The 16159-nt window shown below is 35.5% G+C and overlaps 1 protein-coding gene across 1 annotated transcript in view; it reads left to right on the plus strand.

Moving 5' to 3' along the window:
• Lgsn (lengsin, lens protein with glutamine synthetase domain) overlaps window positions 1-14852 on the plus strand; it is a 29651-nt gene extending 14799 nt beyond the window's left edge. The window contains exons 4-5 of the mRNA XM_076860057.2: window positions 6829-6995; window positions 12890-14852. Coding sequence (XP_076716172.2) covers window positions 6829-6995; window positions 12890-14089 — 1367 coding nt within the window. The 3' untranslated portion in view covers window positions 14090-14852. The remainder of the gene's footprint in view (window positions 1-6828; window positions 6996-12889) is intronic.
• Window positions 14853-16159: the final 1307 nt, after the last annotated feature.

Consider the following 16159-nt stretch of genomic DNA (forward strand, 5'->3'; position numbering starts at 1 on the left):
GAACAAATGAGCATATGGTTCTAACTACTAATTCTAGGTTTGTATTTGAATTGGAGGTAATGTGATGTTAGTTGAGGGATGCTAGCCTTAGAATCACAACACAAGAAAATTTGTACCTCTATCACTTGTATAGTAATTTGCAGTTTTCTTAAGGCTGTTTGTTCCTTATCTGGAAATTATAGGGCTTATAACTGAAAAATCCTTCAAGTCTTTTCTAAAAATGAAATTCTGTTATTTTTATGTTTCTGAATTACTGATAAACAGCTATTTTGGTACATCAGTGTATTGGAAACAAGTGGTAGAAGCTAGTTAAAAAGAGGTATTTATTCTGTGAAGGCATCTAAAGAAAGACTTGAACAATCAGGGTTTGGAAAGGTGGAAATATAGTGGGTTGTGAAGTGAGAGGAATAGTGGCCATGCTGTTACTCTCACTTCTGAAACCAATTACAAGTTTTGGAGTTCCACAAGGCTAAGCTTAGTTTTGAAAACTTGGTAGGGTTTGGAGAAGCCATCATACTAAGATCACAGTTTACTAAAACAAAAGAATGCAGATTAAAATCAGCCATGGGACAAAGTCCAGGAAACTACTAAGCACAGAGTGTACACTTGTCCTCTCCCAATGGATAAATGCAGTAGAATTTTGCCAACTTGGGAAACTCAGTTGAATTTGGTATTCAGGATCTTTATTTGGAGTCAGTGATTAACTGGCCATGTAACTGGGCTCAATCTCCAGTCCTTTTGTGGGTCAAGTTGATACTGTGTGATTCAACATCTCCTCCATAAGTGACATTGTTAGACTTTCTGGCATTGCCCAGAGCTCCTAGGTGCACAAAGATATTCTTGTCAGACAGATCATTCCAAAGACTTAGAAATGATCACTTGGGATCAAGGGCAAACCTCTTCTTTGGAAAGATTACATTCTTTCCTACATACAGTGCCTGACCAGGAACTGGAGAGTGGAAAATGAACACTAACAGACTCCACATGTATTAGTCTTCTATGGCTACCATAACAAATGATCACAAAGTTAGCATTATAAAAAACACAAAATAAAGAAGTCTAGGTTGACTTAGTTGGTTTCTTTCCTTTAGATTTTGTGAGACTGAAATCAAGCTATTGTTATCTAAGACTTGGAAATAACATACTTCTAAGTTCTTTCAATATGTGGGGAGAATCCAGTTCCTTCTTGTTGTAGGACTGAGGTTCCTGTTTCCTTGTCAGCTGTCAATTGGAGGTGGCACTTTACTCTAAAACCCCTTCCTTTGTTCTGCATCAGAAAGGCAGCACTGCCCAAATGCTTCTCATATTTGGAATCTCTTTGAATTCCTCTTTGTCTCTTATTTTCTGCTTCCAACTGGAGAAAGTTCTCTGCTTTTAAGGGCTCACCTGGATAATGTAAGATAATCTCCTAATTTTAAGGTCTATAACCCCAATTTTACCTGAAATATCTCTTTTGCCATGCCATTTATAGATTCCAGGGATTAGGGCATGGTAAAATCTTGAGCAGGTGTTCAGCTTACCATATGACCTCTCATCTCTGATATTCTCTGTGCTTTCGCCATGATGTGAAGAACATGATCATTGACAGCCTCTAAATATCAGGAGCTGTCAATACGAATGTCCACAGGTTCCACAGAGGTAATGCAAATGAGAGGGATGGGCTGATGTAGGGAAATGAGTGGAGCTGGTCATGAGAAATTATAGCAGAGTTCAAAATAACTATGGCCCAAGGGCCAAGTTGAGCTGGTTGATCAGTTTTTGTTTAAAAAAAAAAAAAAATACACACACACACACACACACACACACACACATTTGTGTATGTGTATGGTTGCTCTCATACAAAATGGCAGAGTCAAGTAGCTGTAAAAGATACCATGTGGCCTACAAAGTTGCAAATATTTACTATGTGATCCTTTACAGAAAATGTTTGCTACCTTATGAGCTAGCAGATGCATACCTCAACCAGGCTACCTCAGAACTCCAGCCAGTTTCTACTATGAAGAAATATGCAGCAAGTGTTACCAGATTCAGTTTCAAAAATCTTACAAGAAAAATTTTTACATGAATATTTCAAATAATCAGCTGTTGTTAACTAATTCAAAAAGGTTTCTAAACACCTGGAAGATTCATCAGAAAACATCTGTTGGATGTAGTGACTCTTCCAAATGCAGTGTGTGATTTTTGTTTTATATATTCTAGTTTCAGTTACAAAAGAGTGTTGGGATTTACCATATATTAGTTGTAACTAAAAAGTGTGGGTAAAAATGTGTGCCGTCATCTCTCTTTGCTCCATCGACCACAAATAGGGGGATGGGTACATTACTTACTCAATTAGTTTGGAAGCTCCTGCTTTGGTCCAGGCTGAATTAAGTTCTCTACAGTTTCTAAATACCAGTTTACAATTCCCAAACACACCACTAATAATATACCATTTGAAATTGAATATAAATACCAAGCCCCAACATGAGTATAAGAAATTTTGACGAGGTATATTCTTCTTTGTGATAACTAGTTTGGGTTTTTCCAAAAATTGTGTACTTTTTCAAAGATAAGCCCTGATTCTTCTCATTTTTTTTTTTCATGGTTTGGGCCTGGTCATAATGCCAACTGGACTTTCTGACACTGTCTAAGCTGATGTGATGTGGCCCGAGGGTGGGGTCACCTTTGAAGTAACAGGGTGGTCTCCCTGTAGCAATGTGTGTAAAGGATGATGGGCCCTTGGAAAGGACTGTGGCATCCCAGGCGTTCAATAAGCTGAATGGATTACAGAGTGTGTTTTCAAATGCACTTTTACCCTTTTTTTGAATTGGTATTTCTGAAAGCCCAACTGCCTACTCAATCTGCCTTTTATAAGTGACCACGGCTTGTTCTCTGTAACTGAAATACGGCCTCATTGTCACTGAACACAGACAACATTTCTCCAGTGCCTTCTAGAGTTTTGTGGGGTTTTTTAAAAATTTTTTTATTTTTTTTTCCCTGAACATTCACAGCAGTAAAACTTCCTGTACAAAAACACATTGATTTAATTTATTAGTCCTCTGAGGGGATAGGATAGGAGAGCACCTCCCAGGAATCACACTGTAAGAAAAACAAATGAGCCCCTGAACTGGCAATTATCTGCCTGCTATTCATCATGTGCAGCTGGGAAAGGCTGACCAAAACACTTAATTGTAAGTAACAAGTATGATTTATTTGAAGAAATGAAATTCAGACAATGATGCAGCAAGATTAGTTGATGCCTTGAAAATGAAATTAGATTGGATAGGGCTTTCATATTTAGTGAAAGAGTTGAACCTTGGTAAATGAAAAATTTAGTACTAAGGATACATACTAAAATATGTGATGTCAATTTTTTAAAATTTTAAATAATTTTTACTAGAACATTATAGTTATACATAATAATTGGGTTCGTTTTGACAAAATCATACATGTGTGAAATTTAATTTCAGTCCCTATTCCTCCACTTTCCCCTCTACTTCTCCCTGCCTCCATCTTCTTTACTCTTTCTTTTGCTCATTTATTTATTTTGATTGGTTCTTTCTATTTATTCATAAAGATGAAATTCCTTGTGGTATATTTGTATATGCACATAATGTGATTTTGTGGAATTTATTCCACATTTCTCATCTCTCCTCCCTCCCTCTCAATCTCCTTTTTCTTTTTTTTTATTTTTAGAAAGAGTGAGAGAGAGTGAGAAAGAGGGAGAGAGAGAGAATTTTTTTAATATTTATTTTTTTAGTATTTGGCGGGCACAACATCTTTGTCTGTATGTGGTGCTAAGGTTCAAACCCGGGCCTCACGCATGCCAGGCGAGCGCGCTACCGCTTGAGCCACATCCCCAGCCCCTCAATCTCCTTTTTCTACGTTGGTGATGATTTCTAAATCTAATGACATCTGATCCTCTCCTCCTGCTTTCCCTTATTATACACTAGCTTCCACAGAAAACATTTGTCCCTTAACTTTCTGAGTCTGGCTTATTTCACTTTGCATGATGTTCTCCATTTCTATTCCTTTGCCAGCAAATTCCATAATTTCATTCTCTATGACTGAGTAACACTCATTGTGTAACTATACCACATTTTCTTAATCCACTCATCTATTGACGGGCATGTGATACAATTTTTACTTAGTAATTTGACAAGGTCAAATCAAGTATACATTCATTCATTCATTCACTCATCCAACTACTTACTTGTTAGAGGAGCGGTCACTGAGTGCCTACCATATGCCAGCACTGCTGCAGGTACTGAGGATGCACCAGCAAGTAAAATTGGGCCCCTGCTCTCATGGGGCTCATATGCAAAGGAGGAATGACTGATGGTAGGAGGCAGTGAGTTCTCTGAAGAAAATGGAAAGGGATAAAATACTACCATCAGCTGAATTGTGTCTTTTAAAAATTCTTGTGTTAAAGCTGTTCCTCAGTACCTAAGAATTTGACAGAATTTGGAGACAGTGTCTTTAAATAGGTAACTAAGGTTAAAGGAAATAAGTCAGATGGGCTCTATTCCAGTATTGGCTGGTGTCTTCATAAGTGGAGAAAAGGAAACAGACTTGCACAGAGGGAATGTCATGTGAAGATATTGGAAGACGATGATCAGCCATAAGCCGAAGAGAAAGGCCTCAGAAGATGCAGCTCCACTGATAACTTTGATCTTCAACTTCTACCCTCCAGAATTATGAAAAATCAAACTTCTGTCATATGATCAGAAATATTTGCTGTGCAGCTCTAGCAAACTAATACATATATTCACTGACCAGCCTGAGGGCAACTTGGAGCACTAAAGTGAATTGGAAGTTGCTACCTACATTTTGATCAAGGCTCACAGAATTAATAACTGTTCATTTTTTTTAGCTCCTCCAGATTACAAAATCTTCTCACTTACACGTGCTGGCATGTTTATTGCCTATTGTTGCCAATGTTAGGTAATTTAACATTTTATGAGGGTAGGACTTTTTCTGGATGCTTCCTAGATATACATATCCAGTATGAAATCCAGTATGAAAACTATGTGGTGATTTAAAAAAAATCCATCTTAGTGGCTGAATATTTTTCTTATTTGAAAATATTCTTAGTTGTTGTAGAAAATTTAGAAGATATAGGTAAGGCAAATAACTAATAAGATTACCTATTATCCTATTACTGGAGAACCTGTAAAATTACCTTTTTTCTTTAAAGATGCCTTCTTTATAGCTTATATATAATTGTTTATTATATCTAGAACACTTAGCATTTGGAAATTTCTGCATTTTATAATGCTTATAAATTTTATTTAAGAAGCATTATTCAAGTTGGGCTATTCACCCAAAATTTCAGAATAAGCTGGGAACACAGCAATTGTTAATTTAGCATGAAACATTGTAATTGCTACAACTTAATTGTTTGTGTTAAATGGAAGGTAGTTATAAAGCCTCAGGAGTCTCAGAGTAGCCAAACATATCAGTGACAGGACATTATCTCTGATATATTTGCATAGGTGGAACCAGTAATTTGTTTTCCTCATGCTTCATGTATTTAAAATCTACTTAATCTGTTTTTAAACTGTCAATTTTATGCTTATTTTTAAAGCCTAATTATACCTTGAAAAGGATACTCAGGTATCACTGTAAAATTATTGCTGTTCAATGTCAGCCATGTGACAGATTGACGGGTATTCAAATGCGGACATGATCACAGTGTCATTTACTAGGGTTGGAGTAATTGTGCTCACTTTATGTGTTTAAGTAGCACTTACATGGTGCTTACGGTCCTGCCAGTAACTGTTAAGTAACTTGTTTAATCCTCATAATAAGCTTATGAAGTAGGTAATATTTTATCTATGAGAAAGCAGAGGCACAGAGAGGATAAGAAAGTTGCCAGGCAAAGGCAGGATTTGAAAGGAGGCAGATGGGCTGAACCAATATACTCTGTGGTGCCTCCCACAAATTCTGCCAGTAACTAACATTTATAATGTGTATTATGTGCTGTAGACATATTCATTCATTTTGTGGTAATGAGCCCCCCGTGAGGAGTCAAGAAGCCCAGATTCTAGTTTTCATCTTGGCAATGAACTGAAAATGTGACTTGGGGATCTCATTGTGCCCCTCTGGGACTCCAGATGATGAATCGGTCAGGTTAGAGGATTTATCTCCAGCCTTCTGTAGCTCTGAAGTTTTAGAATTTGCAGACTATCTCAATAGCTTTGAAAAGAATATTTTATTATGTTCCTAATTTTAAAACTAAGTATGCAATTTAGATTTTTCATCTATACTCTCATTCTTAAAAAGCTTTTGTTGCTTATTTAAACAAATTTTAGATTTGACAGAGATATGGATTCAGTGAAAAAAAACCAAAAAACCAATACAGACAAAACAAAAAAACCGACCAAACAAACAAAGCCACAGGAAATAAATTTAAACAAACAATAATTTTATCTTAGATCATACAAGAACTTTTAATTTAGGTAATATCAGGTAATTCTGGAAGACCCCAAATTGTTCAATGATATACAGACTCTTATAGTGCCAATACTATCCAGTTATGCAAATATGTTCTAATTTCCATAAGCAAAGAAATTTTCAGTAAGTACCTACATATGATAATGCTATATCCTTATGCACACTTTATGTTCATTTAACCTAGTTCTAACTGGTAAATCATTTTTTAAATGCTGTTAGTCACAAGGTTCTTGGGAGCATGGCAAAAAGCAGGGTAAGAAAGGTTAAGACAGGACTCACATGATAGTTACATTTTGCTAACCCTCATAATGACTAGTTCCTTGTTCTCTTGTCTCTAGTTAGCTTCTCAGTTTATCATGATGGAGTGACTTAGAGCCTTCTTTATTTTTACAGATCGCAACAGGGACAACACTCAAATTTTGACTACACCTCAGCTTTCTTCTAGAATCAAACACATTAAACAAGAGATGGCCAAAAATCACCTCCAGTTTGTGAGATTTGAAGCAACAGACCTGCATGGTGTGTCCAGATCTAAGAGTATCCCTGCACACTTTTTCCAAGTGAGTTTTACACAAAATTAGGATTGAATGTAATTTCATGACCATTAACAAGCAAATGGTCCTTATTACTTGTCCTTATTTTCTTGTAACCCACACAGCAATTGAAGCTGAAAACCAATAATTTATTTTGCTTTTCCTTGTCTCTATCCAAACACGATATTGTCCCCCAAGGAGTTGAACATATACTCTCAGCTTTCGAACAACAATTCCTTTTATCCAATAGAAGCACAAAACTAATTAAGACTGGTAATTTTAGTCCTTCTGCCTGGAATAATTTCCCTCCACAGAATTATCTTTTCTCTTCTTACTGCAATTATAAAGATTATATTTTATTTGACATGAGAAAATTGCAACAGAAGACCCAAGAGCAAATATGAAAGGGAAAAATGATTAAATAGAAAGAATTTGCTAGATAAAAAGAATATCCCTTTTAGCTCTAACTCTGATAAGAAAATACCCCATTGTTATTGAATGACTTAATGTATATTAAGTTCTTGAAAATAGTGATATCAAGAAACATTGCATTTGGGGATATATTTCAAAACTTTCTAAGTTTTTTTTAATGGTTAGTTTATACCACATGCTTGTTGCTTTATTTAATTTTCTATTCTGGGGATTGAACCCAGGGATGCTTTCACACTGAACTTCATCCCCAGATTTAAAAAAATTTTTTTTTTTTTTCTGTACTGGGGAGTGAACCCAGGGGTACTCTACTGCTGAGCCATAGTCTCAGCCATTTAATTTTTTTTTGAGACAGAGTCTAACTAAGATGCTCAGACAGGCTTCAAATTTGCCATCTTCCTGTTGCTAATCACAGAGAGGAGCCACTGTGCCTGGCTCATATGTCTATTTTAATGATTGATTTGTTGTAATATTTCATTATGTTTCTCAGGAAGGGGTGTCATTCAATAGTATTTAAGAAAGTATAGAGTTAAGTATCCTCCAAGTTTAAGTATTTTAAGTAAGTCATTTTTTATTATTTTAATATTAAATTATAATTTTTATTATTTTGCTTATGTTAAGAAAATTGGTATATCTTAAAAATCCAGTTTGAAAGATTACAACAGGCTCAAAGTTGTTTCTTAAGAACCCATCAGAGCAAGCCTACAATACCACCAACTCTGAAGGCTGAGGCAGGAGGATTACAAGTTTGAAGCCAGCTTCAGCAAGTTAGCAAGACCCTGTCTCAAAAAATAAAAAGGGTTGGGGATGTAACCGAGTGGTAGAGAACCCCTGTGTTCTATCCATATACTGCAAACAAAAAAACAAAACATTTGTTTCTCAAGAAATTCTTCGTACTTATTTGACTGCAAATATTTTTTTCTTCTTTATTCAGGTAAGGACACCTGCTAGTTAATTTTGATAACAAAATGTGAAATTTGCCATAGGCAGGTCCAGAAGATGATGCATATAAATCTCTTTAAATCAATAAGAGACTGAAACTGGCACTTCAGTCACTTGCCAGACCTCAGTATAAAACTGTTTGCTATTCAGCTTTTTTGGGGGAGTCAAATTCTAATCATTTATTCCATTAATGGCAAGCTACATATTTAGAATATTACTGTAGTTTTTCAATAGAACACATTTACAAAATATAACTCAACATGCTGCTTACATTTGCTGAAGACTGATGTTCTGGACATAAAAATAAATTGACCTCTTGTTTTTCAAACTACTATGGAAAATATTTCCAATTTTTTGTTCTATGCCCACATATCACAACCATTTTTTTAATGGAGTTCAGCTAGGAAAAAGTTTGTGTGTCATGGGAATTTTGGTATAACTCATAATACAGCCTCTCAATTGATAGATTTATTCTTCATTTCCTAATAATTCACTTTCTAATTTCATTATGTAGTTTTTATTATTTTATTCTCACTTAACAATCAGAGTATACACACATTTTTTAGAAAACATCTGACATTCATTTTGGAACTTTCAAAGATATAAATCATAATGAATATTTATATCATGAATATTTGTAATTTAAGATAAACAGTTTGTTTTGGAAAATTTATTAAGGAATAGACATTAGAAACAGATTCATTTATGCAAGCTGATCTAAACAATATTTCCCACACAATTATGCATGGGAAACTCATTAGATCAAGTGTGGTGTCAATAATTTGAGTCTGCTCAGGGCTTAGTAAAAAGTAATTTAGCTCTTTAGAAAAGGAATTTTAAAACATCTTTCCTGTTTGTGGACAAAAAAATATCAATTTGAAAATCATTAGACTAGGAAAGTGTAGAAAGATAATATAATCCATTTTTTATTTATAGACGAAGAAAATGAGGCCCAGAAAAGTTAAAAAAATCTTTCTAAAAATTATGCAGACAGGCAGCAACAGAGTGAAGATGTTAGTGAGTCTGCACTTCCAGCTCAATTCTTTTTTCCCCACTGCACCTACTGCCTCCAGCTCAGCTTTAAAATGTCCTTTTATTCTTCATTTGAGCTCAGTATTTTTTTATTAAATAAAAATATTGATTTTTTTTTTTTTGAGAAAAACAAATCACCTCGTAAGAATGAAGGAAAAAAAAAACAACTGTTAAATAGTTTTTAAAAGGCCAAAAGGGGAACTGAGGATAAAATGGTATCTATATTTTTTGGAGAATTTGCCATGTGCTTGGTACTGGGATAACTGTTTTACAAGCATATGCACATTTTAACCCTACAACCAGTTCATACTATCTTTGTTTTTTTTTTTTTTTAAATTAAAATTATGGTGGTTCGTTCTATCTTTGATCTAATCAAAATAGAACATACTGCCCTAGAACTAATTCTTGGTTTATTTCAATGGGTGACTTTCATTGTGGTTCAAATTTTGATTGCCACGGGGTTTTGAATTATTCTACAAGAATTTTTTTTTGAGTTCAGAGTGATCTATATTGAACTGTGAAGTTGTCCCCATGCTTTATAAAAAATCTTTTTTATATCTCTAAACAAAACTTAAGATAATTTATTATCATGAACAAGATACATTCATGTGTATTTACATATTTCCCAGAAAAGATGGGAAAGAGTTTAAATTCAGCATATTCAAAAAAGAATAAAAAAAATGAGAGTGCTAGAAGAGTGTTCAGAAAAATACAGATTAAATAGCCTGAAGAATATGTGACTTTTTACTGTTCCACATGTTTGTGAAGGACTGTTGGAATGAAGTGGTAATCAACTTTTCTCCACTGTTCACAGTGAAGTGAGTACAAACACAAATTTAAATTGCAACAAGTCTTAGAAGTTTCATGAATAAAATTCATTATCCCTCATTTTAGATACACACAGAACTAATATAAAATGTTCAAACTAAAAAGTAGACAAGCAGGGAAATAACATTATTTCTTGCAGTGCAAATTTAAATTGAGGAGTCCATATGGGAGTGTTCTAAGATTCCATAATATTTGTGTGCATATGTGTGTGTGGGGGGGGAGTGCGCGCATGTGCACACTATATTAATATGCATATGTTCTTGAGTAATTTGCAAAGTTAAATAGGCACCAAAGATGCTTAGTTCACTCAACTTTATTGCTGGTAAAAGCACATTTGGATCAGCCAAGTCAGTTGGCATTTGAAAGTATGTGCAGAGACAGTGGAGGGTGAAGGACACAGTGGCTCAGGGTCACAATATGTGAGTCTACACTTCCAGCTCAGTTCTTTTTTCCCCATGCACCTATTGCCTCCAGCTCAGCTTTAAAATATCCTTTTATTCTTCATTTGAACTCAGTATTTTTTTATTAAATAAAAATATTGATTTTTTTTTGAGAAAAACAAATCATCTCCTAAGAATAAAGAAAAAAACTGTTAAATAGTTTTTAAAAGGCCAAAAGGGGAACCTAGGATAAAATGGTGCCATATTTTTTGGAGAATTTGCCATGTGCTTGGTACTGGGATAAGAGTGGACCAGTAGATTACCGCTGCTAGCACCAGCCCTCCTTGGTAGCCATGCTTTTTGAGATTTGGGAATAACATAAGGAAATGGTCTCCCTTGCAGAATATTAGCATGTTTTAATAACCTCATGATGCTCATTACTTCATGAAAATCATATTTTATAGCCAGGAACTATTCTCTACCCATTGATGTAATCATTAGCACATGAAGAATTGTTGGAATTTCTACACAATTTCCAGAAATTGTTTTATATGTCTGTTCAACTTTAGAACCTCATCACTTCCATGTTGACTGGCACAGAGCAAAAGTTAAATGGTGAAAACCACTGAATCCCAGAGATATATGGCTAGAAGTGCCTTAGTAATCATCCAGTTGAACACTTACGTTTTATAGACAGGGAAGCTGAAGCACATAGTCCACTAAGTTACCTAGTTTCACATCAGTAATTAATAAAAAAGCTATGGCCAGAGGCCAGATCTGCTGACACCCAGTTCATGCTGATTAAAAGGCTACAACATTTTGGCAACTATAACTTTGGAGATATAGGTCCATAGTAACTGATAGGGTTTCTGGGATTCTGTGAGACAGTGAGGTAGTTAATTCTTAAGTGGGTTGTAAAAATGAATAAAGAGAGGAGTGAAACTGTCAAATGACTTGGCTCCTCTGTATTAGACAACTGTCCTGTGTGCTGTAGGTCTGACTGTGTTTAGTTCTATGACAAAGGTTGAAGATCTTTACTGTAGAATTTTGAGAATAGTTAACTCAGGGGATTATAATAGAATAAGCCATAAACATGGCAATGCAGGTATCTCTTTGATGTGAGAATATTTTTTTTGGATATATATGCTGAAGTGAGATAGCTGGATTATGTGGTTGACCTATTTATTGCTGCATAATTCATAATAGCTAAGATATGGAAGTAACCTAGATTCCACAAAATTGATGAATGGATAAATAAAAGTAATATAGATACCAATGGAGTACTATTCAGCCATAAAACAAATTCTATCCTGTCATTTGCTGCAAAATGGATGGAACTAGAGGACATTATATTAAGTGAAGTAAGTCAAACAAACAAACAAAAAAGACAAATACCACATGTTCTCTCTATTTGTGGATACTGAAAAAAAGTTGTTCTATATCTGCACTCTCTAGAATAATGTTTACTACAGACTGGGAAAAGTGGAGGGAGTGCGGATAGAGGTTGGATAATGGGTAACAAAACAGACAGGAATCCAAAATTCTATAGTTGCACAGCATAGTAAGGTGATTATAGTTCATAATAACCTTTTATGTTTTGTGAATAATTAGAAGAGACATGCTTGAAGGCTCCAAACATAAAGTAATGCTAAGGAGATAGAAACATTAATTACCCTAGTTTGATTAGGACACATTTACACATATGTGGAGTTATCACACTGTATACCCTAAGTATATCCAATTAAAACATTAACTAATTATATATAAATTAAATTATAATATATATTACATAATTATATTAAATTTTATCTAAATTAAATTATATATAAATTAATATATAGAATAAATAAATCAAAATAAAGCCTTTTCTGAGGTTTTAGCAACTATACTATAAAATAAAAAGTTCTTTACAGAGTACTTTTGATTATGATAATTTAAAATATTCCCATAGGCTTTTATCTTTGTCTTTTCCTATAAAGAGATTTTCTTTATCATAACACCATTAATTTATAAATGTTTATAGCGTTTATAACCACTGTTTTCCCATCCATGAGCAAGCATATAAAATCTTCAAGTCTTAAAATATTAAGAATTACTTATAAAAGTGCCTTTGGGGGATGTATTCTGAAATATTTAAAATGTATCTGATGATATTGAGTTAGTGTAAGCAGATGTTAAACATGTGTGTGCATACTATATATAAATATGATAAATATATATGTATATTTATCATTAGCATAGCTCTTTCTCAGACTTTTTGTTTGTGTTCAAGTTTCAAAACAGAGTTAATTTATCCTCTTCCTTTTTTAGGAAAAAGTGACCCATGGTGTTTTCATGCCCCGAGGTTATCTTGAATTGATGCCGAATCTGAAGGACAATGAAGTGAATCACATAAGAGCCACCTGTTTTAATAGTGACATAGTCCTGATGCCAGAGTTATCAACCTTTCGAGTCTTGCCATGGGCAGAAAGAACTGCGCGAGTGATATGTGACACCTTCACTGTGACTGGGGAACCTTTGCTGACCTCTCCAAGGTATATCGCAAAGAGGCAGTTGCAGCAGCTGCAGGACTCCGGTTTTTCCCTGCTCTCTGCCTTCATCTATGATTTTTGCATTTTTGGTGTGCCCGAAGTTATCAATTCAAAGACCATATCTTTCCCTGCTTCAACATTTCTAAATAATCATGACCAGCCCTTCATGCAGGAACTCGTGGATGGCTTATATCATACTGGGGCCAATGTTGAGAGCTTTTCCTCTTCTACTAGACCTGGTCACATGGAAATCTGTTTTCTGCCAGAATTTGGCATTAGTTCAGCTGATAATGCATTTACCCTCAGAACAGGTGTCAAAGAAGTGGCAAGGAAGTATAATTACATCGCCAGCTTTTTCATTGAGACTGGATTCTGCAATTCGGGAATCTTGTCTCATAGTGTCTGGGACATTGATGGGAAGAAAAACATGTTCTGCAACAATTCTGGAACTGAACAGCTCACGGTCACTGGGAAAAAATGGTTGGCAGGTCTTCTGAAGCATTCTGCTGCTCTCAGCTGCCTGATGGCGCCTGCTGTTAGCTGCCGAAAGCGTTATTCCAAGGAGAGTAAAGACCTGAAGGAGAGTGTGCCTACGACATGGGGCTACAACGATAACAGCTGTGCCTTTAATATCAAGTGCCATGGCGAGAAAGGCACCCGGATAGAAAATAAACTAGGCTCAGCAACAGCAAACCCTTACCTGGTGCTGGCTGCGACGATAGCTGCAGGCTTGGATGGACTGCAGAACAGTGATGGCGCTTTGGTTGGTCCAGATGACGGCACAGACCTTTCTCAGTTAAAACCTTCAGAGATCCCTTTGAAACTGGAAGATGCCCTTGTGGCACTGGAGGAAGATCAATGTCTGAGAGAAGCTCTAGGGGAAACTTTTATTCGCTATTTTGTTGCCATGAAGAAATACGAGTTGGAAAATGAAGAAACAGATGCTGAGAGAAATAAATTCTTAGAGTATTTTATTTAGAATAGAACTATTGCTTTAGAGATGATATCATGACTTAAGTAGTTGATCTATCTAGAAGAAAAGATTGAGCTTTTGTAATTAACAAGACTACAAATGCATTCACTCTTTTTTGTCCCCATGGAATATTTGATAGATGATACTGCTGAGAGGATTCTGATAACATAGAAGCAATAAAGTTGCAGTGAAACTCCAAGATGCAAATTGAACCAGCTCTTATCAGTTAGTCATCATTTCCTCTGTGTTATGCTGACCTACAAAGGCATATTCAGTTTGGGGACAATAAATACATTTACATGTTGAAAAAAAAAAGACATAAACAATAGGAAACAATTTAAATGACTAAAAAAATAAGGGAATAATTTCAATCCTACACTTGGGTTGTGACTGCCAGGGAGAAAAATATGTTAATATAATCTTACTAATCAAGACATATTAAGGATATAGTCGCAAGCATCATTATATGTTTTCTAAATACATTAAATATGGCAAAATATGTCATGATGACAAGTCAGTAGAAGTTTTAACATGTCTCTTTTCTTTTCAACTTGATCCACTAGGTTTTGAAAGGTTTAGAGATCTCAAGGTTACGATGATCCCAGGAATCAAATCCAGAAGAAATAGAATTAGGGCTTGGAATCATGAGGTCAGATTTTAAAAATGACCAAAGCCTTTCTTTAAACAATGTCTCATAAAGAAGCCCAATCCATAAAAGATTGTGTGTGTGTGTGTGTGTGTGTGTGTGTGTGTGTATGTGTGTTTATGATCTGCCTGCTTTGCTTCTTCTTCTTTTTTTTCTTTAGTGCTCAGATTGAACCCAGGGCCTCATACATGCTGGACATGCTCAGCTGCTGAGCTACATCTCTAGCCCTGCTTCATTTTTGGAAACTCTATAATTCTCTGAAACTTCTTGTGCTCTATGGAGTGTGAGAACAACTGCCTAGCTAACCAGGGCTATGTTTGCAGCTTAAGTTTATATTTAAATTACCAATTCTGTTTTCCATAGTGACTGATATTTCTCCAGAGAATATTAAATGTTCCAGGCCTTTGTTTGAATGTGATGATTTTGCAACTATCACTAAAGTTTAGCATCTTTTGGGAAAAAGTCCAAAATTTATTTACTACCAAATGAAAACACTCTTCACTGCTTTGGATTAAACAGGAGATTTTTATGTTCAATTAAAGCTGACTTTGGTCTCAATTTAGATGGAAAACACACAAGCAGAGCACTAGAATTTGGCTCAGTTCCTCCTATTAAAATTCTTAATAGCTTAAATAGTGAAAGTTGGGTCTGTCCTTCACTAATTGCTCACCTCTCTTTTCCTTTGAGGCACAAGAATATTTGGAAATACAAGAATAAAGTTCACGGATGGATGAAGTAGTGAGAAAGGTAATGTAGGTTGTGTGCAGAAGAAAAGGCATCAGTCCTGAAATCTCTGAGCATGAAATTGCACACAATTCTTCTTGGGAGGTTTAAGGAGGTACCTCATGGCAGCTTCCTCGTTGTCAGTCAATTTTCATTTTCCTTCTGTTCTCAATAAAACTTCAGTATGTCAGTTGGGAAGACATTATGAAAATAAAATGATATTTTTGAGCTTTTATTGAGGCTGAATATGGTCATATTATCAGGTTTAAGCCAGAGATGTAGGTGGAAGTGTTGTTTGGAAGCTCCAGGAAATGTCCTTGAAGGACAGATGTCATGTACCTTGCCTTTCCTTCTTTGTCTTTACCCTTTTCGTTGATTTGCCTGCAGCTGGTGTGACTGAGTGATTCCCTCCAGAAGGTGGAGTAATGAGGTGGAAGCTCTGCTTGCTGGAGCTGAGTTTGACTTACCTGATTTTTACCTGAAAGAGGAACAAACTTCTATCTCCTTTAAGATGCAATGATTCCTCCTCCTTCCCTTCCCCTTTCCTTTCCCCTTCTCCTTCCTCCTTCTCCTCCTCCTCCTCTACTTCTTCTTCTTCTTCTTCCTCTTTTGTTTCTTCTCCCTTCTTCCTCTTCTTCTTTTCCCTTCTTCTTTCTTCCTTCCTCTTCCTTTCTTCTTCTTTATCTTCTTCTCCTCCTCCTCCTTCT

This window comes from Callospermophilus lateralis, chromosome 6, assembly GCF_048772815.1.
Source record: "Callospermophilus lateralis isolate mCalLat2 chromosome 6, mCalLat2.hap1, whole genome shotgun sequence".
NCBI classification, from domain to species: Eukaryota; Metazoa; Chordata; class Mammalia; order Rodentia; family Sciuridae; genus Callospermophilus; species Callospermophilus lateralis.